Source organism: Epinephelus fuscoguttatus, linkage group LG6 (genome assembly GCF_011397635.1).
Source record: "Epinephelus fuscoguttatus linkage group LG6, E.fuscoguttatus.final_Chr_v1".
Classification (NCBI taxonomy): Eukaryota; Metazoa; Chordata; class Actinopteri; order Perciformes; family Serranidae; genus Epinephelus; species Epinephelus fuscoguttatus.
The window spans coordinates 34,486,090-34,510,951 of record NC_064757.1 but is presented as its reverse complement, the minus strand read 5'-3'; the positions used below and the strand labels follow the sequence as shown (position 1 = coordinate 34,510,951).

The 24,862-nt window shown below is 41.0% G+C and overlaps 1 protein-coding gene across 1 annotated transcript in view; it reads right to left on the bottom strand.

The window, feature by feature from the left end:
* Positions 1–348: 348 nt before the first annotated feature.
* Positions 349–24,862, bottom strand: part of si:dkey-215k6.1 (transmembrane protein 132D) — a 427,077-nt gene continuing 402,563 nt past the window's right edge. The window contains exons 8-16 of the mRNA XM_049578414.1: positions 22,369–22,432; positions 21,951–22,082; positions 19,890–19,967; positions 14,923–14,985; positions 14,706–14,834; positions 8,078–8,206; positions 7,609–7,902; positions 6,273–6,547; positions 349–6,006 (exon numbers count right to left, since the gene is read on the bottom strand). Of these exons, the coding sequence (XP_049434371.1) occupies positions 5,379–6,006; positions 6,273–6,547; positions 7,609–7,902; positions 8,078–8,206; positions 14,706–14,834; positions 14,923–14,985; positions 19,890–19,967; positions 21,951–22,082; positions 22,369–22,432 (1,792 nt within the window). The 3' untranslated portion in view covers positions 349–5,378. The remainder of the gene's footprint in view (positions 6,007–6,272; positions 6,548–7,608; positions 7,903–8,077; positions 8,207–14,705; positions 14,835–14,922; positions 14,986–19,889; positions 19,968–21,950; positions 22,083–22,368; positions 22,433–24,862) is intronic.

The window sequence follows — 24,862 nt, the reverse complement described above, 5'->3', positions numbered from 1 at the left end:
TGTACACAGTTTCACAGAAACAAGTGAACTAACCAGCCTCATTTGTTTGAAATTGACATTTCAACACAAAAGTCTAATTGAAAATCACACATATTTTGGAAAATGAACAAGTGAACCTGTGAGACTATATCATTTTAAGATGCAGCCGATGCCTCAAGGTCCGGCAACTGTACCTACTTCCTCATCATGTTCTCTACTGCCATCACCATTACAAGGTTGAAACACCAGAACAAAATAGTAAATTCTTACAACAGGAAGCTTAAGGTCATTGTTATTGTGACCCAGCTGGAGTAAACAATAAAAGAGTAAGACAAAAGAGCAGGTTGTCAGTTTTTGGTTATGGGTCTTTATTGGCCTCCATGAACCATGTTTAAACAATGACAACAGCAAAAAGAAAACAAATCAAACAGAAGACCTTTAGGGCTCATGTCCACTGTCACCTCATCTATCTGTAGCACCCTCAACTGATGCCCATGTCTACCTCCCACTGTAACTATGCAACAACTGAACTCAGCTCTTTTGAGAATGTGTATTTTTTAGTGGTTTGATTTTTTCAGCACAGACAGCCACTGTAGAGGTCCCAGTACTGCTTGCTTGCTTGCTTGCTGAACTACTGCTGTGCACAGACTTCATTCAAGAGGAACTGTTAAGACAATGTGTTCTTTATTTCCACATTTAGAAGTTACTTGCATTGGTCTGAAAACAAGTGGGTTGAGGGATGCATGTTACTATATGCAGAACTAATGTGGTTCTAAGGTAGCATATTCACTTCACTTGAGTGTTATTGCAAGATAGGGTTCAAGACGGGACGTCTACAGTGGCTAATAATGTAAAATTGTCCTCTCAGAAAAGTAAGGCAGTACCATATACACAGATCCGCTGTAGACACAAAGCCTAACAAGTGCATATAACAATTCTGAGTGACAACATATAGAACAACTGAATCCTCCAGTTCAAAGGCATCCAGATCTGTTTAACAACCTTGTTAGACTTATGTTCCTGTGAAATTGTTTTGTATTAGTAACATAAGCTTTTGATGAAATGTAATATTCCTGTGTAGGTAGCCCAGGTAGCAGAAGAAAATGCTGTCATTGTACTGCAAACCACAGATACTTTACATGTGTACATCTCATACGTATTATATCAAGGTTTCTAAAGTGACATAGTTCTGATTATATGTATATGAGCTGACTTTGTAATGGCATGTGGAGGGGATGGTGGATGGTGTGACATCTAGACGAGATGGCTGCAAAGCTGCAAACCACTGCAGACTTTTTAAGACCAGCAAATAATATCGTTTGTCTACAGTCTATGTAGATTCTGCAGTGGGGAAGAGGGAGACCAGTTACATTTGTTTTTCTACCTTTACATATTTTGTTGGGGGTCCTGGATGAAAACCCTCCCCAGATAATATAATTATTCTGTTGGGTAAAATATTTTTAATTAAAGCTCAATCAAGAAAAAAACTGAATTTAAGTTTACTTAAAAATATAGTGCAATGTCAATTTCTTATGGAAAAATTATCGGTACAAACTGTTGCAAAGCAGCACAACATAACATGAAATGGGAGAAAATTTGCTCTTGTGAAAAGAATTATAATTACACTCTACCTGTCATATAAACTTGATTAATTATTGTTTTAATAGCACTATTAATTTAATCATTTGAATTACTGATTTGATCCTACTAACTTTTATATGTCTTTTCTTTTATCCACCTTGGACTGTGTAAGCCTAATTTTTGTTTTGTTTCTCTTTGTGAGACCATATTGTCATGTCATGATGTGATCTGTGCTTTGTGTATTATTATTTGCCTGAAATGAAAAAAACAAAAAAACAAAAACATAATATGATTGTGGCACCAAAACTGGGTATTTTAAGCAAACGAACCATAATCAAGTGACTTTTGGGCCAAAACATAACCACATGTGGACCACAGCATTGTTGAAACATAAAAAAAGATGTAGTTTCAACATATTCACTTCATAATAAAACACGTATCTCCACTTTTGACGATTTTGACTTTCTTCAGTGCATGGAGTGTCCATAATATTCCCTAGCAACCGTTAGTGTTGGGTATCCAAATGACCAATGGAAAGACATCATCTATTCAACACGTATCTCGAGATACGGGTTTTTCATTGGACAGCGACAAAATGTAATGTATCCATGGTTTGCAGAGATGTACAATGCCAGTATTTTTCTGGTGAATGGGTTGGTGTAGCATTATGTTGAATACTGAAACAGTCTGCATAAACATCACTTTACCACCTGCAATGGTTAAAAACTGCCGTTACAAATTGGTTAAATATGCACATAATTCTGTAGGAGCTGGATCCATTTCCCTGTATACCAGCAAAACAGCATGTGAACCAGAGGAATGTGGAAAAAAGTGCTCTTGTTTATGCACTTACAATTGTCTGTGTCAAATATTCTCGGTTGAATGTTATTGGGAAAACCAAATCAGCATGAGTTAACACTAAATTGTACTCCACTTGCGGCCAACTATTGTGGCCTTTCTGTGTAACTTCTGACAGCTGCAAAGATGACAAAGATCCAAACCTTTACGCTGTTAAAACAATTCCTCTGGAGAACTGTGCTTAAGTAGCAGTAGTTTAGTAAGCATGCAGTAAATGGTTGTCCTTCCACAGTGGCTACATACAGAAGATTTGTCTTTCTCTGCTATCAAAAAAGCTGGAATGCCCTCAAAATAATCAAAAAGAGCCTTGTATTTTTTTCAGTTGACATCCATACAGTTTTAAAATTATACAACAGGTAGATTGGGTGTCACAGGCTGTTGATTAAACTCACAGTTCTAGTTAAAAGTTAAAAGGTTTTTCATCTGAGAGCATTGCTACACTTCTACCTTAAGAACTTGTACCTCTTCGAATGATCCGTTCAATCACATCACTCTTGTAGCTACGTTAGAGCAGGCGAGATACAGCAATGTGTATGAGTCCAGAGCATACAGTATAGTCGCCATCATCAGTCAAAATATCTATTGCTTTGGTGGAGGCTGTGCAGCCCATGTAGTTCCCCCATGTGGAGTCAGCCCAGGTCTCTTATCTGTGTCCATATAAGCTACCTTCCCTTCAGTCCTGTGTCCACTCTGTTTCAGACCTAATGATTCGGCCATTGTGATTTCATGTGCATTTTTAGTATGTATCTTGCCAAACAAATGATTGAAAATTGAGTTGTTTAAATCCATAGTAATCCAGTAGATGTTTTCTTTTGGACTAGCCAAACATCCTAACATTTGGTTTGGTTCTCCCTCTGACATGGATCTCTTGGACTCACCATCCTCAAGAATTTTTTTGAGTGATTCATGATGGATTATCTCCAGTTTTTACATCTCATTCTGGAGGTAAACTGATTCCTACCCTGTACAAAGACAAGAACTCATTCAATACTTTAAACAAAGACAGGAACATCTTTAGAAAAAGAACCAATAAGATCACTTTCACATTGTGGTGGTAGATAGTAGTTGTGTACCATATTTGCACTGTAAAATGTACAAAATATCACCATGTTGTTGGCTAGTGACCTGCAATCTTATTCACAAGCACTTTGAAGCATGTTTATTTATCTACAACATACAGTGTACTCTGAAACAGTAACACATTTATAAATAAATATTGCAATCTTAACAATCTTACAGTTCTCCTTTTTTTATTGTCAGTTCTTCATGACTCGTCACCTGAGCTTAACGAAGGTGAGGCAACCTCTGCCTGTCCTGTCTCCTTCCTTTCACTTGTTCTCATATGTGCTATCATTCACCAGCAGGTCCTCTCTTTTCTGTCTTTGCCCTTGGCCTTTCTTTCCATCCTCACCCTCTCAAATGTTAATTTAAATAAATAAATCTCTAGGAGAAAAAAGAATCATATATTCCTTAAAATCTTAATAAATCTTTGAAATAAAAAGCTACAATTAATATCTTCCCAAATCAGGGGAAAAGTGTAACAAGGAAAAAACATAATAAAAACATTCTATTTATCAAAAAAGACAAACAAAAGGGGAGAAAAATATACATAATTATGTTCAGCAAAACAAACATGTTTCATGAACCCATATTCGTGAGATATTCAAGAGTGTCGCTTCATTTTCATTTGTATTGTAATGTCATTCAGTATATCCTGTTAGCTCCATGTTTAACACCGCAGGTACTCTGCTCTGTCTTGTTGCCTACGTGGTTTCTGTTTTAAATAATCCTCATTATTAAGTGTTCGGTCGGGCTTTGCAAAGCCCAAGCAGCCTCCTTTTTATACGAGACACCTTAGTCAGTCCCCTTTTAGTGTACAGACAGTATTTCACAGTATTTCACTGTGTACTTTAAGTTCAGAAAGTCTCTACTGCTGTCCAATCACAGACAAGGAGAGGGGCCAGGGGATGATGGGATTGGTTACAGGGAGAAAGCCATCATTGGCTTGAAGGTTTCACAAAACAGGAAGTAAGCCTCAAATATGGCTAATGTCCCTTTCCTGTTTGGAATTGTGCAAGTTTAAATGCCTCTGTCTTGGATCCAAGGGAGAAACAGTCTTTTGTTTGTCATTTTTCCAACTCCTGACACATTCTGTAGTTTGAGGAAAGAGCAAGATCGCCTGTATTCAGTGCTGAATGGCAGCTCCCACTGGTGCCTGAATTTATAGTTGAGTACTTGGAATATATATATTTTTTACATGTTACATTTCACTTATGAGCAATGCCGAAAGCAAATCCGTCACATGATAGAACAAAAACAAACAGATTGTATCTTTGATGCGTACCTTTTCTTCGGTAATCAAAATCATTAAATAACCACTCAGCAGACTTGGCAGGTAAATATTAAAACTAGATCTATCAATAATCAATCAACAGCTACAGCCAATGCTGGCAAAACACCGTGTGAGTAAAAAATACCTCAGAATTGATGTTCTTGCCATCCTCGTTTAAATGTATAGTGGCTTGATAATGTTTGTCCAATAACATACCCTGAATTTACTGTATAGCACAATGGTTCACTGGTATTCTGAAAATAAACATTCATAACCAATAGTGACTTTATTATTGAATTGTACACTAATATTTTCACAATAAATAATATAAAAGAAACTCATAATGTTATTTATTGTTTGCTACCATTGATTTCAGTGTGAGCTAGTGATGACAGTATGCTTTTCATAGCCTAAGGGGAGCTGAATCTTACATCCCCTAAACTGTCTGTTCAATAATCTTCTCAGCTCTTGGCCACACTTTGTGTTCTCTTCACTGTTTTCATATTCCTCCTGTTCTCCCTCCCTTCATCCATTGCAAAGGCATTACAGGTGAATTGTACTCATTGTCCATCCTCCCCCTCCTGCGCTCGTCCTCTGCCCCTCCATTTCTCAGTCTCTTTCCTATCAGTCACAGATTGTCTTGTAGCCTCTCCATGTAGGTTCTGATTTCAGACTGACCCAGGTCCATATCCTGGCACACCCACTTGATGTCATCCTCGCTCCCATTGGTCACCACGACTGAAGAGTTGGCGTATTGGCCACCCCCGCCTGAATTATCATTGGGCAGGACGGTGGCGAAAGACGTGAACTGAACACGCTTGCGTTTGGCAGCTGCAACTGCAGCTGCAGCCGTGGCTCGGGGGGAATTATTCAGATGCTCCGCTTGGCCAGTGGCGTTTTTACCACCAGTAGTGATTGCTGAAAGGCACTGATGCGGTTCTGGAACAGATCTGGGCAAGGTTTGTCCGTGGGTGATGCCCCGATGTCCACTTGTGCCACCACTCCCACTAATCGTACCCATGCCCGTACCCACACCCATCACCAAGGTGTTACCAGCCCCGTTCAGCAGGTACTTGTTCTCCTCGTATCCCCCTTCATTTCGGTCGATGATGGTGGTGCACTCGTCAGGCAGCCCGCCCTGGCATTGGTCAGTATGGTCAGCTAAAAGGTCTGCCTCATTGCCAAGCCACACCCAGTCATGGGCGTGGTTCATGTTGCCTCCTGCTTCCAGCACAGGGACTTGCTTGTGACGGTATCTGCAGATGAAGGTTGATAATTAGTCTACAACAGAAGTACAATTTTGAAGCAGTGCAATTTCGGGCTGTGCTGATTTTTGTTATATTGACGATAAGCCTAAATTTCATAGATGAACCTATTTCCCATCAATGACAGGTGTTTGGTCTTCAGGCCTTTCAGGTTTACATGGTGGTTGACACAGAGATTTTGACCAACCCACAACTTTATTGTTGAGTTTCCTTCCAATAATCAAAACAACTGAGTACTCAATTATCACAATTTTTACCTGAAAGCAAAGCTGACACAGTTGATGAGGAAGACCAGTATTGCCAGACAGAATACACCCAAAAGGGCATACATTCCAATCTCCAGATCCGATAGTCCTCTTGTGGTCTGAGTCAGCTCACTGTCTCCAGTGCCTGGAACCTCCACTTGTGCTGGGTAGCTACTGTAGTCCCCTGCTTGGCTGGGTCCTCCTCCCCGGCTGCTGCTGCTGCCTCCACTGGTAGCTTTGCCACCTGAAGCACGATGGGTTACTGTGCTCTTGGTCGTTGTGCTAACCTGAAAACAATGCATAAATAATTGAAAAGATATTAACTCCACTCTTAATTTAAAGTGGGTAGTTATAATGTGCCCTGACCAAAAATACTGTCCTTCATATTAAAAGATAGTAGATTAAAAAAAAAGCTGAATATTTCCAACCGTACTGTTACTAGTGAAAGGACCTATATATACTGTAACTTTGAATCAGGTTTAATGTCAGTGGGTGAGCAGGTTGTAACATAACATAAAAATGGAGACTTTCCCCAACTTTCTTGGTTGCCTATAAAGAATTGGGACTATTTTTTTTTTTCAGGAAAATTCAAAACGGGACATTATACGCACTCCTTAGTGCCTCACCTCTTTTCAGCTACAGTGCTAACAGTGTGTAGCACTAGCTAGCATTAGCTTAGAAATTGAATCCTTTACTGTCAACCATCAACCAGCACTCACCACAACACTGACTCCACTCATGCTGTGTTCCCTTACATAAATTTTGCAGTGGTGGCCCAGAAACAGACCTTCAGTTAACCCTGTAACAACTCAAATTCAGCCAGTGCAAGATGCATCGCTGGAGATCTGATTCTAAACTGCCCAGACTCCCTGCCAAATCAGCAAAATTTCTGTTGCTGCCATTACACAGGTCAGACCCAGTGCTTCCGTTGGCTACCAGCTCGCTGTGGCCCTAGGTGCTGGGGTTTGCACTGGTTGAATTTGAGTTGCCACAGCCTTGAATGAAGGTCTGTCTCCAGAGCTTATGTCTGCTCCCCCTCCCTTTCTAGTGACAGGAAGTAAGGCAGAGGGACGGCATGGTAGTTTTGTGTTTGTTACTTCACTGCTTTGGCCAATGCCCAGGTGCTTACTTGTGCCTATGAAGTGTGAGCGCAAGCAACAAGCTACGGACTGCAATTCACTTAACAGCCACCAGTGTCATTAATAACAAGGACTGTCTCAAAGTTACATTCAGAACCTTTAAATCTGAAATTTAAATTTTACATGACAAAAAGCAGCAATTTACTCATTTTACAGATTGCACTGAAAATAAATTGGAAGAAATCTGTATCTATCATTGTTCTTCCGACCTTTCTCATGGCTCCTTCTTCTCGATCCACTGCTGCACTGTTGGACTTCCAATCTCCTCCATCCTTTGTTTGGTGCTCACTGGTGCTGTTGTCCATCCCGTCGTCCTGTCCACCTCTTCCCATCACACCTCTTTCATCACTCTTTGCTCCAAACTTCACTATCACATTGCCAACTCCAGATGCCAGCACGCTCTTCCTTTTGGATTTTTGGCAGGTCTCAGAGATGACCATCTCTACACGGACCAGTGGTCCCTGTCCATCACCCTCTGCCACTACAATAGGCCAGTGTTGCTCCTAATAGAACATAGCAACAATGTAAAGGTAAGCAAACACTGTACTGTGGACACCATGCTGTCTGTCACTTTTGCAAAATCTGAAAAGTTTTTCCTGAAAATATTTCTCAGTAAAACTTCCACATTTTTTGGTTTAAACCACTGGCTTGACAAATAAAACTCCTAGTGGCTTATACCTGATTGGTTATGGAGATGACACTCTCATCCAATGACACAGCCGAGAGAAGGAAGTCCTTGGGGTCATAGACATCAAGTGGTGTCACTGAACCATCACTGTACTGGATCCAGGCACTGATTGCTGCTTCCTGAAAGAATATGACAAAAGAAATTCTCATAAGATACAAAGTGTGTTAACAGTGTTTTGGACTTTAGCACAGAACTGTCAGTGTTCCTTTGTCAAGCTATGAGGAGCTATGATGAAAAGTCATATTCATATCTTTGAGTGGCTCTAACTTGGGTAGAACATTTGCTAAAGTTTAGAGATAGACAATTTTGCTAATGGGGATACAAGCGGTACCTGCATCAAAACATAAAGATGCAAAGTTAGCAATCAGCTGGTGAAGCATTTAGTAGCTAAAGAACCAAACATTTCTCTCAGTAGTTGGTGGAAACCAAAACAGAGCTAAAACGAGAGTAAAAATTTAACTTCCATTCTTCATCCAACACTTTTGTCCTCACAACTATATAAGGTGGCAGTGTTTACAGCATGTTCCAGTGCCCTAAGTGGCTAAAATAATGGTATTTCAGATTTACGTTGGCGGCACTACATAGAGAAGGACCTGGATAGCCAAAGAAATAATCACATTATTTAGATGAAAGAACAAATCCGTCCTTGATAGTTTTCAAGAGCTTCAGCTTGCTGCACTAGAAGGCCTCTAAGTCTTATCTGAAACCTGCTTTACTAAGAGTTTATCAGGTAAAGATGTAGTTGCTGTTATACCATGCTCCAAGTCCTAGGCCATGTAGTCTGTAAGTAATCCCAGTATTAACTCATGTTCAGCAGAATTAAACTGTTAGTTCAGGCAGAACACAATCAGGCTCAGCTCTTATCCCATCTACATCAGCTGATCTCAAACAGCCATTCAACTGATGGAACAGCTGATTATGGAAGGGAATCAGCTGATAGATCACATGATTCCTTTTGTATAAAGCCAATCGGCAAATCTTATTCAAGGCGCCCTATTTAAACTGCTCTGGCCTGCCTACTGTTGCTGCTTCCTCTGCAAGCCACTTTGCAAATGGCCTCCACTACAGCTCCTCCTTTTCATGCCGTGTCTGACTTATCAATGCCATTTCTGTTTGTCAATGATACTGCTCTGGTCTGTTCCTGGGGGGTCTTAGCTGCTGCTCTCCCTGCCTAAGGCTTTCCATGTAGGTGCATGGAAGGGCAGGAAAGTGTGCTCTCTTCGCCTTAGGCTTTCCAGGTAGGGGCGTGGAAGAGGCTTTTTGCGTAGGCCCAAGGACAGGCAGAGAGGCCCCAGAACAGAGCCATACCACCAAATATAATACTGCAATGGAAATTAAGTTTTCTTTGACTAAAGTGATCCTGACTGAAGTTCAATTTTTTCTTGAGGACCCAGTGTATTCACGGGCAGTGGGAAAATGGAATGAGGGTTTGTGTAAACATCAGGGCAGGTGATTCTCATCCGATTCATATCATGCCTGGTCTGGTAAAGATAATAAATTATAGTCTGCTCTGATCACACAGTATCACAAGGTCAAACACCTACATCAAACCAGGCTGTGCTCAACCCAACTGCCAGAGAAATTGCTGGCACTGTACATTTCTGCAAACTACAGATAGGTAACATTTGTACATTACTATGTAGCAACTATGTTGAAACTCTATGTTTCTTTTCTCAGTGGGGCGGCAGTAGCTCAGTGGGGCGGCAGTAGCTCAGTCCATAGGGACTTGGGTTGGGAACCGGAGGGTCCCATCCGGACCAAAATATGGAGCATGGACTGGTGGCTGGAGAGGTGCCAGTTCACCTCCTGGGTACTGCCGAGGTGCCCTTGAGCAAGGCACCGAACCCCCCAACCGCTCGGGGCGCCTCACCAAGGGCAGCCCCCTCACTCTGACATCTCTCCACTTTGTGCATGTATAGGTCCTGTTTGTGCATGTGTGTGTCTTTCGGACCTGTGTGTAATTGACAAGCAAGAGTGAAAACATTGAATTTCTCCTCAGGGGGATTAATACAGTAAATAAACTTAAACTTCTTTACATTTCTACACTTTGGTCAACATGTGGTTAGGTTTCGGCACCAAAACCCACTTGGTTATGTTTAGGAAAGGATCATGTTCTGGCTTAAAATACCCAGTCCTGGTGCCACAGTTGCTGCTGGAAATGCATCAATGTCTTGCTAAAAAAAAACAACAGGTGCTGTTGTTTATTGGTCTCAAACAGTAGTCTGCAACTTGGCAGCAGTCGTTTCTGGATGTCACGCCATCCTCCGTCCCGCCCACCTTCCAAAGACAAAGACAAAGCTTCCCCTAGACTCATATACACCTAACCACAACTACATCACTTTAGAAATGTTGATATGATGTAACGTACAATGAAACATACAATGCCAATTTTCTTCTGCAGACTGGGCTGCGATTCCAGCCTACGCATAATTATCTGCAATTTCTTCATAACGCTGTCCAGATCTTTTTTGGTCGTGTACACGAAAAACTGCATTACACCACGGTAAGCTGTTGATCACAACCTGTCTGTATTCTAGCACTTTATATAGAAATAATGGCAGACATCAGAACCTTAGCATAGTCCACCTTTGATACGCTAATCAAACTGCAGAGAAATTTATCATCGGAACTTATATAACATGTCATATCAACATAAACATTTTTACCAAATATGAAAATGTGCTTAAGTGGCTCTTAGAAAAAATATTCATTGGTGTTGGATTCAGTAGCTTGACAACCGGAGCAGATTGATTCCAAAATATCGATACTACAGATACTACATTTGGTTTTTAAGATAGATTCTAACGTCAAAAGGATTGATACTAAAATAGGAATCAGTTTCTCTCCTTTATGTTGAACCATCTGTATTTCAAGAGTAAAACTGCCTGTGTAAACTGCATTCCATTGTCATGAACACAACTCAAACAACAAATGCAGTGCGCATGCTTGATGCACTGCAGCGCACACCTTGAATAGGTTAACCCGACACATAACGGCATGATGACTGAACAAAAGAGGAATAAAAAAGATATGACAAAGAGAACTTGGAGCTGTCACAGAAAGGGAGGGAGGTAGAAGGAATGCCTCAGCATGCAGACCCCTGACAAGAAACAGAAATAGCTCACTGGTAGAGTCTGTTCAGAGAGGCTCAGGCAAAAAACATCAAGGTATATCATAGTTAGGATCTTCAGCATTAGTTAAGGTTACATTTTCAAACTATTCACGTCCCACTGGTAGGAGGCCCCGGGGTAAACCCAGAACACGCTGGAGGGATTACATATCTTGTCTGGTCTGGGAACGCCCTGGGGTCCCCCAGGAGGAGCTGGAAAGCGTCACTGGGGAGAGGGATGTCTGGGGTGCTTTGTTGGCCTACTACCCCTGCGACCCAGCCCCAGATAAGTGGATGAAAATGGATGGATGGATTATTCACCTCATTGATCATGACATGCTGCTCTACCCTACATTCAAGTCATAGGTAGCTTTTAATGAAATGTATGGGAATCACTATTGGGGATTCTGGCCCTGCATTACCCGGGATTGAAACCAAGTTTTTGGGTATTGCCTATCCCTACTTGACAATATGATATGTTTTTTTTTTTTTTTTTTTCATGATTCAACTTTTTGTGTCTCCAACACAATGGCAATGAATAGCATGTTGTTACTCTCGGAACAAGACACAAAGAAAGACATCTACACTCCCAACAATTCACCCACACAAACAATTCAACATGCAAACAATGGTAATAGAAACTTAGCCACTTCTTTTTGTGCAAGGACACAGTCTTTTTGGACTGTGTTGTATCTATCTCCAGTCTCCATCTCTTCTATTACAATGAGGACAAATACTTGGAAGAAAAGTGTTTTTTTTTTTGTCAACAGTCTTTTCCAGCCGCAGCTATTCTGTAAATAAAAACAGAGTTCAGCAGAGAATGTATTTTTTCTCAGCTCGTCTTTAAGTGATCCTGCCTCACTAATTTCCCTTGATAAAACCCTTTGCTTTCTTTATTCAGAACACAGAAAAGACTGTGTAGGTATAACACAGCAAAAACCTCCCTACAAAAGTAATTAAGCTCCAACGTGAAGAACAACACCTTATCTCTTTCCCTCCCTCCATTTTCACATTAAATTGTACTTTTCCTTGCCTCCTCGAGTCCCTTATTTTCTCCCCACTTTCCTTCTGGCCATCTGTTTTTTTACTTCTTTTTATTTTCTCCTCCTTCTCAATAGTCACATCATTTTACTACAGGTCATGGTAAATGATAAAAAAGGACAGAATACAAAAATGAATGTTTGAATAAAATGCAATATCAGATGAGTATTTTCTCTGTAATGAGCTGTTTCTCATCCAGTTAGCCCCTGGATATAAATTATAATGTGGAGTATTATTTGATAGGGAAAAAAGCCAGAGAAGGAGGGAGAGAAGTGGTGAGAGGGAAGAGGGTGTGAGGGATAATAGCTTCTGATAGTGTGATAAAATAACCCTTGGCAATGTGATTAGAGCATCAAGAATAGCTTGTAAACCTGGTAGCCCTGCAATACAATATGCACATGGGTGTAGATGAGCATGTGTGTTTTAGGTGTGTGTGTTTGTTTTTCTATAGATATGACATAAAAAGCTGAATGTCCCAAAACAAATTCAGCCACTCGTCAGCACTCTCACTCTGAGCATAAAGTCAGGTTTAAAAAAATCTGGGTGTTATCCTGGACAGTAATTTGACCCTGGAGCAACATGTAAAGAACATAGTCCAGTCTTGTTTTTACCAGCTGAGGAATATCTCCAAATGAAGGTCACTTCTGTCCTTCAATAACACAGAGAAAGTCATACATGCTCTTAAATCCTCCCATCTTGATTACTGTAATGTCTCGTTCCCCTGCCTAAACAACCAAGCTATACATCAGCTCCAAATCTTTCAAAACCCAGCGGCTAGACTTTTGACCAAAATAAATGATCCTCACATATCACACCTATTTTGGCTCTCCTGTATTGGCTTCCAGTCTCTTTTAGAATCCATTTTAAAGTTACTTTAATCACATAGAAGGCTCTCAATGATCTGACACCAGACTTTATCCTCCTGACACCTGAATGTTTTGTTTGGTATGCATTTTTCATTTTTCCTAGCTATTTGGGATCAGTAGGACCCAATGAGTATAAAAATCTCAACATTATCAAATATAATTAAGTCCCAATGACCTCAAATGAGATAATAATAAGTCCCACTGTCTTCAAACGAGTACTACCTAAGGAATTAGCTTGTTATCATTGTTAAAATTGGTCAAATTTGTTGCCATATCAATCTACAAACATTACTAATCATAACTAATAAGTGTCAACCTTTAAATGTGATCAGGTTTTGGACCTTGTCCACTTTTGTGTCAGGATCCGCTGCAGACTGACTTGGCAGATATGGCTGCCATCTTGTTTTTACATGGATTAGTGTATTGTGCTCTTACTACCACTTGATGGTACAAAAAAAGTGTCCACAAACGAGGACAACAGGTTTAAGTTAAGTGGAATGAAGTGTAAGGTCAAGTAAACCCAAAATGTGATGTCCTCATATGAGGATACATGGTCTCAGGAGGATATAACTGAACTTCTCAAACTGTACCATCCAAACAGGCCCCTCAAGTCTCCTAGTCTGGGTCCTCTAACTGTTCCAGAGTCCAGGTTAAAGACAAAGGGTGATTGAGCCTTTTCAGTTCTTGCTCCTTGGCTTTGGAACAGCCTCCCACTGAACATCACATCAGCTGACTCTGTCCACGTCTTTAAATCTCGTCTGAGTGTATGTTTTGCAGCCATGTGTTTATGTATGTATGCAGACAGGTATATATGTGTCTAAGTGTGTATGTTGGTGTAGGCGTATGTATATGCTAATGTTTCATTAGTATCACTTGTGTTTGGTATTTTCTTCACCTTGGAAAGTACTTTGTGCTTTCAGCTCAAAAAGTGCTCTATGAATAAAGTTATTATGATATTATGGAGTTATGCACCAATAAGGGAGCAAAAGTGGAGAAAAGAGAATAAGTATGAACAAAAGTATCAAAGTTTTAATCCATAATTAAAATTTTTTGGACGCATATATCACTAATGTAGTTTCAATTGTGATTTCAATTGAGCATTGTCAAAAGACAAACTGCCTCTCTGTGGTTCTAGCTAACAATATAGAGTGTTTGTTTTACTGTGGACCTTTAGGTGGTTGTAACTGTAGCTGAGCAGTGCTACAGCCTGGAAGTTACACACTCCTAATTAGAAACTGATTATGGGTGAGATAGCAGCGATTTGATGTTCGCAGCACAGAATTACTGTTTAACTTCTATGATTACAACCTTGGGGGTATTACTGTGGAGACCGGAACAGCTTAAGATGTAGTTCATCAGTTTGTGTGTGTGTGTGTGTGTGTGTGTGTGTGTGTGTGTGTGTGTGATACAAACCTAAAGGCAGCAGGGTGTATATGTATGTTTATCATCTGTCTGCATGTGCAAGTTAGAATCTGAAAATCTGATAAATAAAACCCAAGAAGGATGTGATATCTAGCAAAGATGGAGATATTGCGAGATATTGTGACGTTGTGTGTGTGTGTGTGTGTGTGTGTGTGTGTGTGTGTGCATAGTATCTCCTACCTGTTTAGGTGTGTGTAGCAGGTCTGTAGCTGTAGTCGTTAGCTGAATAGCCTGGTTATTTGCAGGACTCGCTGTCATACTGAGGGTCAGAGATGCAACCAGCTGGACTCCCAGGTCAGTGATAGTGACCTAGACGAACAAGAAAATATCACAATGCATACCAATAACAAGCACCTACATCCTAAAAAAGATAGAATAATTCAAGATGTTATTTTACCTTGTCATCCAACACAGTCACAGTCTTCTCTGCCAGGATAGAGTCAGACAGCGGAGACAGAACCTGCAACGAAAGATCACATAATGCATTTACAATTTTATTTAATCTAAATTTTCACTACCTCAAACTAATCTGCATTATTAGAGTTGCAGAGGAGTCCACGTATGCGCAAGAGCAATTTCATTCAAATGTGAGTCCCTAAAAGTTTTCATCATGAATTTGCAGGTCTACTTTTCCTGCTCCAACACGCAGGGTGAATCCCAAGTGCCTTATTTGATTTTTCTTTGCTCCTTTATCCTCACTTGGACCAGAAGTTGGTCTGGTGCAACATCTTCATGGCTGTCTCAAAGCTCTTATTTCTGCTCTGAGGATTGAGTAGTGAGTGGAGATCTCTCTTCACAGAAGTGTTTTACAGACCGAAAAATGGACATCAGTCATTGATTGGATGCTGCAACAGACCTGACAGATCTGATTCAAAGCAAGTGCACTGGTCTTGTGCAATATTAGGATATAAACCAATGACAGTTTGTCCAAACACCATTTAACTTGGAGGATATTTTTAATGAAGCTATTGAAGCATGTCCCCAAAATGTTTTTGCAACAGACCCATGGGGGGGGGGGGGGGGGGATTGACGTCCAGAGACGTCCAGAGATTTGGACGTCAATGGATGATTGTCAGTCTGATCGTTATAAAACTTGTTGGCTTTTTTTTTAACGTAGACTGTCAAAGGTCTTGATTCTTCACAGCTTTCAACTTATGCTGGCTTGGACCCCAGGACCCTATTGCGGCTATATTTTCCTCTCTCCTCACATGGTTTCCTTGCGTCTCTCCATGCATCCCCCGGTGAGAGGGACTAAGATGCAAGAGAAAGGGCAGGAAAGGGACATGTGGATGCGATTTAAGAGACTTGTGATGCACCCCCAGTGTTCAAGTAAAATTACATCGCATTACTGACAACCTGCTGATTTATTGGAGGTTCCCAGCAACAGCCGGAAGAAGATCATGGATGCAGCCTTTGTAAGTTACGCCCCAAAGCTATGGAACACACCTGTAGATATCAGGGAAGCTAGCTCACTAAATATTTTTAAAAGAAAGCTTAAAACATACCTGTTCACTTTAGCCTTTAACTCGCTCTGACTTCCTGATACAGGTCTGAAACTCTTTCTTTTTACGCTCTTACTTTCAACTTACGCTTCACGCTGCTGCAACTCTTTCAAAATCTTACTTGATTTTATTATTTATAGTTTTACAACTCTATGATTTTATGAATTAGTTCATCCATGGTTTAAACTGTTATAAATGTCCTTTTATATTGAATTGCCTTGTTAGCTTTATGTCCATTGTGTCTATTTTCATGTAAAGAACTGCTTACTCCTTATTGTAAAGCACCTTATTGTTTGACAGGTGATGCAATGACAGCTTAATAAATAACAGGAAAGGCAAAATAATGTTAACCATGCTGCATCAAGTACAGGAAATAAGGAAGTACACATTAGCAAAAACTCTGAAACACAGTACAGGGGAGAGTTGCACCAAAGAGCTTTTGTTGTTGTCTCAGTGATTATTGCCTTAAGGTGACAGTGAAGTGTTTAACACTGACGGAGGAGCAGCGAGAGCTGGTTAACACCACAGTGCTGTGGGCCACATAGACTGGCAGTATCTGTTAAATTAGGAAACAAACACACACACACAAAACACACACACAAACAAACCTGTAAAAGCTGACGATACTTGTATTCTCTGTGTAAAGAAAATGCTGGTTCGGAAACACTGCGGCTATTATTTCACATCTATGACACATTGTAACCCACGCTGAGTAGTCGAACAAACACACACACTAGTACACACAGACACACACACTCACAGTGTCCCCGTCTGCCTCCCAGCTGTGCACCAATGTGTCAGCATTTAACTAAGACAACTTAGCATAAACAAAGCACAAGGCCAAAACTAAAGAACTACACAGAGAGTGAATGAGAAGAGAAGAGTGAGTCGCCGTAAGTGAGAGACAGCGACCGAAGTGGAGAGAATTAAATGGAGTTGGTGTCAGAGAGAGAGAGAGGGAGAGACAATGACAAATAGAGGAGGACAGAAAGTGAGAGGAGGGCAGAAAGAAGGAGCGCAGAAGAGATTGGAGTGCAGATGGAGAGAGGGAGCAGCAGACAGACAGTGATAGAGATTAGGAGCCCCGTGCTGTAGTGTGCTACTCCGCCCGGCGACAGGAGGACAGGCAGATCTGATTGGTGTACAAAGAAAATCTCTCAGCGAACGTGTCGGGGCGTCAAACTCAATCCCACCCTCAGCGAGCTAACAAAATGCAATGATTGACAGCTCTGGGATTGCTCTTCAAGACAGGCAGAGAATAAGAGGGCGAGAAAGAGAGACTTCGGAGGGGAGGAAGGAGTGAGAGAGAGGGAGGAGAGGAAGAGGCGAGACTCGGGGAGACGGAGCTGGGGGGTAAAATTGAAATGTCAAACTATCAAATGATGGCTGTCGACTGTGGCATCTCAATGGGAATGCTGGGTAAATTCTCTCTCTTGGCTCCCAAACAGAGCACAGCTGTCTGGATGCGTGCATCTGTGTGTGTGTTTCCTGTGTATGCGTGCATGCATGCAGCAGTCCCCAGTCAAATGGATGCAAGCATACAGTCAGCTGTTCCCCAAAATCCCCACTGCTGCTCCCAACTCAGTGCCAAACCACTTCAACACGTGCACAACAAACTCTTCAGAGCAATCATGCAAATGTAAGCACTTGGAATGAAATATTGAATCACAGAAATACAAACTTTATTTATTGTTACACGAAAGATGGAGATGCAAAATAAAAGACTAGAATATAACAAAAACTGCACAGACTGTGATTGTGACATATTCGGTGGTTTTGCCTCAGTGCTGCTATATAACAGCATACTAGTAAGACAGTAAGCCACAGGACTGTCCTCCACTGTCACATTCAGTCACAATGGACCGGCTTATTGGAATTCAGCAAGTGCGTGATTGTGTTCACTGTGTGCCAGAGTAAGTGTGTGTCTGTGTGTAATTGCTGAATCTCACGCTGAGATTTCGGGGCCAAATCTGACAGTTAATTGTGGCTAATTGTCTAACGAGCTAGCAGGCGAGGCTTATAACTGCAAGAGAGGAAGAGGAGAGGAAGAAAGAGAGGATAATGTTTACATCGTTGGAGTGCTTATAGCTGCAGTGTGAGTTGCCAAATCACACCGCGCTTCATGTAATCACACATTTTCAACTGTCTTTCTCTGGACTTGTTGTCCAATGAGTGATGAATACATTGTCAATGTTGAGGGTGTTTTCTGAATCCTTAAAATGGAATTCAAACACTGATTCTAAGATGCTCTGAACTCAATAATGCCTGCATGGTTTAGCTAGACTTAACTCACTTTTGGCACTAGGTCCTTTTCTGTATTTTTTTTTCCACTGCAGATAACACACCCTCAGTGTAGGCAAGATTCTCAACTGATGGCCATAGCAATACTGCTTGAAACTACCGTTACATCATCTTAAACACACCACTTGCTAAATCCCTCATCGGCAAGCAGACAGAAACATCCGAGCGCTGTCAACTGTATGGTGTAGTGTATAGCAGAGGTTCCCAACTGGTGTAGCCACAGGGTCCAGATTCTTCCTTAGTCATGAGTTCAAGGTGCACACAGTTTAAAATATTCAGTGTCATACTTGTGTTTGACCATGTTGTCGAGCTAGTTTGCTGTCTCTGCCAAGTAGTTGTCCATTCTCTAACTCATTATACAGTAGGAAACTGCACTTCAAAATAAAAGCTCTGTGCCGGAAATTCACCGTACTTAAAATAAAGTGTGTTTTTTATGAATTTGACATGTTTTTGAGTTCGCAGGTCACTTGCAGTCCTCTCACAGTGGACCTGCGATCTGCTTTTGGACTGAGACCAACCAGTTGGGGGGTTTGTGCAGGATGTCTGTCCCATGTCGCGCCAGTGACGATTCTGTCTGACTCCTCTCTGCTCAGCTTACTTGGAACCTCAACTGAGGTGGGACCAGAGAAGTACTAGATACCTGTATTATCCACAACCTTTGCAGATGGAAAACCAAAAAAGGCAGAGTAGATTTAAGTAGAGCCATGCTGTACCATGCAGTAAAAATGTGGCACAAATGGTACACCACAGTTTGTCTAGTTCTAGACTTTACACTAAAATCAGAATCAAAGTGACAAACTTTGAAACCACATGCTAAGATTTAAAAGTTATGGGTGATTCCATTTTTACATTGTATAGTGCTTGGGCATGTCAAATCAACCCTCTCCCTGGCCTTAGACCAGCCCCAGTACGCATACAGGTCATACAGATCCACTGAGGACGCCATGAACACAGCCCTCAAAAGGGACACATGTTAGGATGCTGTTTATGGATTACAGTTGTACTTTTAAAACTATTTTTCCCAAGCAGTCTGATCAGAAAACTACAGGACCTTGGTCTCACTAACTAACTGTGCCTATGGATCAAGGACTTTCTCAGCAACCGCCCACAGACTGTGAGACTTGGCCCTTGGACCTCCACAAGTCTGACCCTCAGCACTGGAGCACCACAAGGTTGTGTGCTTAGCCCGGCCCTCTACTCCCTCTATACCTACGACTGCACACCTTCACACCTGACAAATACAATCAGAAAATTTGCAGACGAAACAATAGCAGTGGGGCTCATCTCAAATGGCAATGAGACAGCCTACAGAGACGAGGTCTGCAAATTAATTAAATCAGCACATTTTTTGTATGTGAACATGCAATGACAATAAAGGCATTCATTCATTTGTCATTATCAGACTGGGATAAGAAGGTAATATATACTGCGTCAGGTAGGACAATGGGTTGTTTTATGGTTCTGGATAATTCTATCAACAAAAATAGTTAAAAAAAAACAATGAGAAAGAAAGCAGGGGGATCACTTGTTTAGAGATGGCAAAAAAACAGAGGGTACATACCTGTATTGTAGTGATCCCCAGGTCCCGTCCGATCAAGATTCTCCCGTCTATCAGTCTGGCAATGCGAGGATCTTCTACCTGTGAAGTACAGAAATAGCTGTCAGACTCTACTAAAAGTTTCATCGGTTTGTTCATGACTAACTTTAATCTTTTATGCATTCATCCCGGATTAGTATGACATAACTTTGCCTGCTACAGCTTTTATTTCAGTGTCAAACATCAGTTCTCACAAGAAAAGAGTGAAAGGAAAAGATCAACATTTTGTGAAACATGTAGTTTTTTTCCCAAAAGTGAGATAAAGGGATTGATACAAATCTTTTTCATGTGTGCGCTACAGTTAGAACTACAGTTGGGAGATTAGCTTAGCATAGACACTGGAAATACAGGGAAACAATGAGCTTCCAGTCTTTATGCCAAGATAAGCTTGTCACACTATGTCTACCTTAATACTTAAAGGTTTAGTGTGTAGGATTTACATATATTGGCAGAAATGGCAGAATATTCATAGCTATGTTTTCATTAGTGTATAGACTCACAAGTCAGTCTTCAGATGCTTTGCTTAACTAAAGACTAATGACTTTCTCCCTGATTTTGTGTTTAGATGGGCGGATACAATTTCAGAGTTTAAAAAAACTCCCTACGTTGCAGAGCCAATAGTAAATCTGCAGGGCGGTCCTTCGGTGGCTCGCTGAACTCTTGTGCTTGTAAACATAGTCCCACTAGAAACACGTGTAGCGGTACAAAATGGCTCAGCCGTGCTCGCAGAAAACGCCGTCAAAGTTCAGTGGATATTTGTCGCGTTTGCGGCGACACATTCTCGCCAACTAAAAGAAACAAACATAATCTTTTACAAGGCCATGACTCATCCGTCCGGCCGGACTATAGAGGGAATCACCTTGTTGTTTACAAATACTTCCAGGTAGAAAACCAGCAGAGCTTTTAGCTATAGATATAGCCTATATATCACATTTTTCACATCACTGTATCACCGTTTGGACTAATCCGATGTTTGTAAAGTCTATAAACACAATGATTGAACAAACATTACTATTTCTGTGTGCACGTTTAGCTGGGCTAACCGTTAGCTGTTAGCCCTGTTAGCTGTTAGCAGTGTCTGTAATAGGTAATAACTCATTAAACGGTCTGTGAAAAAAACATCTTTTCCAGCAGATATCCTAGTTACAACATGATTGAGCTAGCAAAGCAGTTTTGTGTTGCTATGTGTGGTATTTATTCAGTTTTAGGAAATCACGATGTCTAGAAAGCATCAGTGGCTGCAGCTGACAGGGACAGCTAACAGCGGCAGCAAAGCTAACATCAGGATGTCATCTGTTAAAAGCCTCCCATTGTCGGATACGACATGAAACTACTCCAGTTAGCTCAGTCATGTTGTAACTAAGACATCCGCTGGAAAAAATATTTTCTTCACGGATGAGCACACGTTTGATAAAACGGAGTTAAATCTCTCGGCATCCATTTTCAAGCTCTCTGTGTGTTTGTTTCCTTGCGGATGAGAAAAGGAGGAGCGCACATTTCCGAGAAGGCGTGTCCTTTTCAAAAGTGCAAGAGGCGTTGCTTTGTTGCCGGCTGTTTTCACCGGTGTGTTAAACACACTTTAGAGAGGAGTGTCCCCAGACTATCAGAAGGCGGAGATCTCTGATTGTCTGGTGGCGAGACTAATTAGTGTATGATCACCTGAAAATAAGAATCCTGTTTGTCATTACCTTGGACTGAGCTGTTTATATCTACATACAAAGCGTGTGCTCTTCCACAGAGTTTCTACCGTAGCCCAGAAAAGACAAACCAAAACTGGCTCTAGATAGGGACATTTTTGTTTTTGTGTCGGCCACTGTAGTTCTCCTGCATGCTTGGAACATGGGAGAAGTTTAAGTTCTGGAACCTCATGGCTGGATGACAGTAAATGCTACACACTAGACCTTTGACACACATACACAAAAGTGGTCTTGATTTTCTCGTCTCTTACAAAGCGAGTGAGGACATTTTCCAAAATGTTGACTATCCTTCAAGAAAGAATTGGCATGTGTGAGTATCTGTGTATACCTTCAGCTGGTCCAAGACCAAATGAGTGATATCAGCTTGCCAGTCCGCGCCCAACATGTGGACCATCTCTCCTCCTGGGTCAGAGGGTTCTGCGACAAAATGGGTGAGGACCCGCACCAGGGCATACTGGTACTGAAAGGTCAAAAGAGTTCAAATTAGACTACATTGCTTAACTCCAAAATGGTGCTCTTCATTTCACTTAGTTATCTTGAGTTTTAACTAATAGAGAAACAGTACACAATAATACTGAATGCTAACTTAAACCAACTGAGGCAAAGCATCACATACATCACCTCACATTTCATTCTCAGTATGAGGAGGGACAGCTCTCACTAGTTTTTTCAGGGATACTGACATTGAAGAAAAGGATTAAAGAACTCTCTTTAAACGTGTGTTATGAAAACCAATCAAATAATACCTGCAGGGTGCAGCCTTTGCCCTTCCTCTCATCATCCTCATCATCTTCACTGTCTCTGGTAGGTCTGGGAAGAAGAGAGATAAGTGAGATGGAGAGAGAGAAAGAGAGGAGAGGGTGAGATTATCTGGTAATTAAATGCCATTTTTATATGCTACACTCAGCTTCAGGTAATCTACTGTATAATCTCCGCTCCAGGTTACACTCTCAGTCAAAGAAAAGACACTTGAGTTTTTTAATCCAGCTGTAACACTTTTAAACACTTTAGCTGTACAATGTGCATTTACTGGAATGCCTTGGTGAACAATTCTTTTAAATGTTACTGGCCTTGTGCTTTATTCTTTGGTAATACTGTCTGCAGGTGAGTTTTTGTAAACAGTATATCTAAACTATTGCTCCTTCTCTTAGCTGAGAAAGCATTAATAAATTTCACTTGTGAATGGAACCTCAGATTAAATATACAATATTAATTCAACAATAAAATGAATCATGCACTTTAAAGATGTTGGGTTTAAAAAGCAGAATTCTTTGCGACAGTAAGTGGTTTCTGGTCCTACTGCTGCATTGAAACAGCTTATATAAAGGCTCTTAATGTCCTAAGGATTACAAGTGACACTGGAAAAGCTTTTTGTACTGGGTGGTTGACAGAGCTGTGAAGTGAGTTATATGTTTGGTCACTATTGTCCATTGACAAAAAACTTCCTTTAGTGCTTTTAGCTCCTGTAAATTTGACATACTGCATAAGGTCCCACAGAGATAAATCATTGCTCCATCCCATTTAATCTGTATTTGTGTTTGTTTAGCTCTATCATCGTCAAACAAATTGTCATCGCTATGCAGATGACACACTATTTTATATTTTACTTTATCCTGATGATATCAGCTGTGCGCTTCCCTGAAAAACAGAAGTGGGGGACTTGAGTCACATGACTTGACTCGAGTCCGACGTGAGTTGCAAATTTGCAGACTAACACTTATGAAAGACTTCAATTTGACTTGAGACAGATGTTTTGAAAGGACTTGAATTTTTTAATTTAATATATGTATTTTTCTAGATACTGAAAGTCATATTTTGTTTTGAAAATATGATGAAGCAAATATCGCAGTGGGGGAGGACCCGCCAGCTAATATTCAGCCCACACTACCACAGCTCCTGCCCGCAGCTCTCGTATGAGGGATGACAATATGAACAGCGGCATCATGAGCTTCACCGTGTGGTTTTATTCAGTTCTGTCTGCATGATACATGTGAGTTATATTATCAATAACTAATTTAGTATTGAAGGTGTTTTTTGCATCCAGTTATGCACCCACAGTCACCACTGTGAGAGCTGCTACATGCACTGCTAGCTTCATATGCTCTGGCTGTTATGGAAGTGACTGTCATGAGTTTATTATACAACCTCTGAACTGCATGTTTACCACAACAACACATTCTTGCTCCCAGCTCATCAAATACTGACACTTGATCAGTGGTCCTACACATCAAAGTATAATGGTATAATGGACTAGGTGCCCCTTCAGTATCAGTTTTGGACGCTCAGGGTTGGCTTGTTGTTTTTTGTTAGTGACATGTATTGTGACTTTTCAAAATAAAGTTTAGTATTCACAGGAAATCTACAGTTTCTGCTTGTTCAGAATAAACATAAAAAGCCTGTAAAAAACTTTGTTTTAAGGTTTACTCCTTTAGGCAACAGTAGGTGGTTAGGTTTAGAAAAAAACATCATGATTTGGCTTACAATCAGTATGTTTGTTACTAATGTGATGTAACGTCACATAACATACGTCACTATACCTTGCCAACATTTGTATGAAGGGACCATGTGGGTAGTAAATGGGCTGAAAAATGGGCCCTATATGGGACTTGTCCACGGGTTCTATATTGGCCCCATGACATTTGCCTACATTGGTGGGTTTACCCACTTGGGCCCCAGATAAGATGCCCATTTTGGACCCATAACCACTTTGTACCCAGGTAGCCCCATCATGACCCATGTGGGGTCAACTTGGGCAAGCCCACACATGGAATGGGGCCAGTATGGAACACATTGTCAATCCAATATAGCGCCAGTTTTTCAGTCCACTTACTACCCGCACAGGCCCCACATACAAATGTTGGCTGGGTAGTATAGTGTGCTACATAAACAAGCACACTACACTGTTATTAAACCAACTTGATTGACCTTTGGTGTCAGACAGGACATGACCGGTGGCTCCAAGGTGAAAGTCCTGAGTTTGTTTAACCCATCAACCCCCACTCCCATCTACCCTAGGCAGACTTTTTGCTCTTTAAACTATGGACACTTTCAGTACTTCTCAACCAGATGCATATCATACCTCTTTATGATTTTTTAAAATGGCTTTATCTTATTCAAGTACAAAAAGAAAAACACAATAGTGACTGTACAATTTGCTGTAAAAATCTGAATCTGACATCATCTGTCCACGTCATCTCTGCTGTGTCATCTTTTCCATTTGTTGCCATTGTGCTTTTCCCG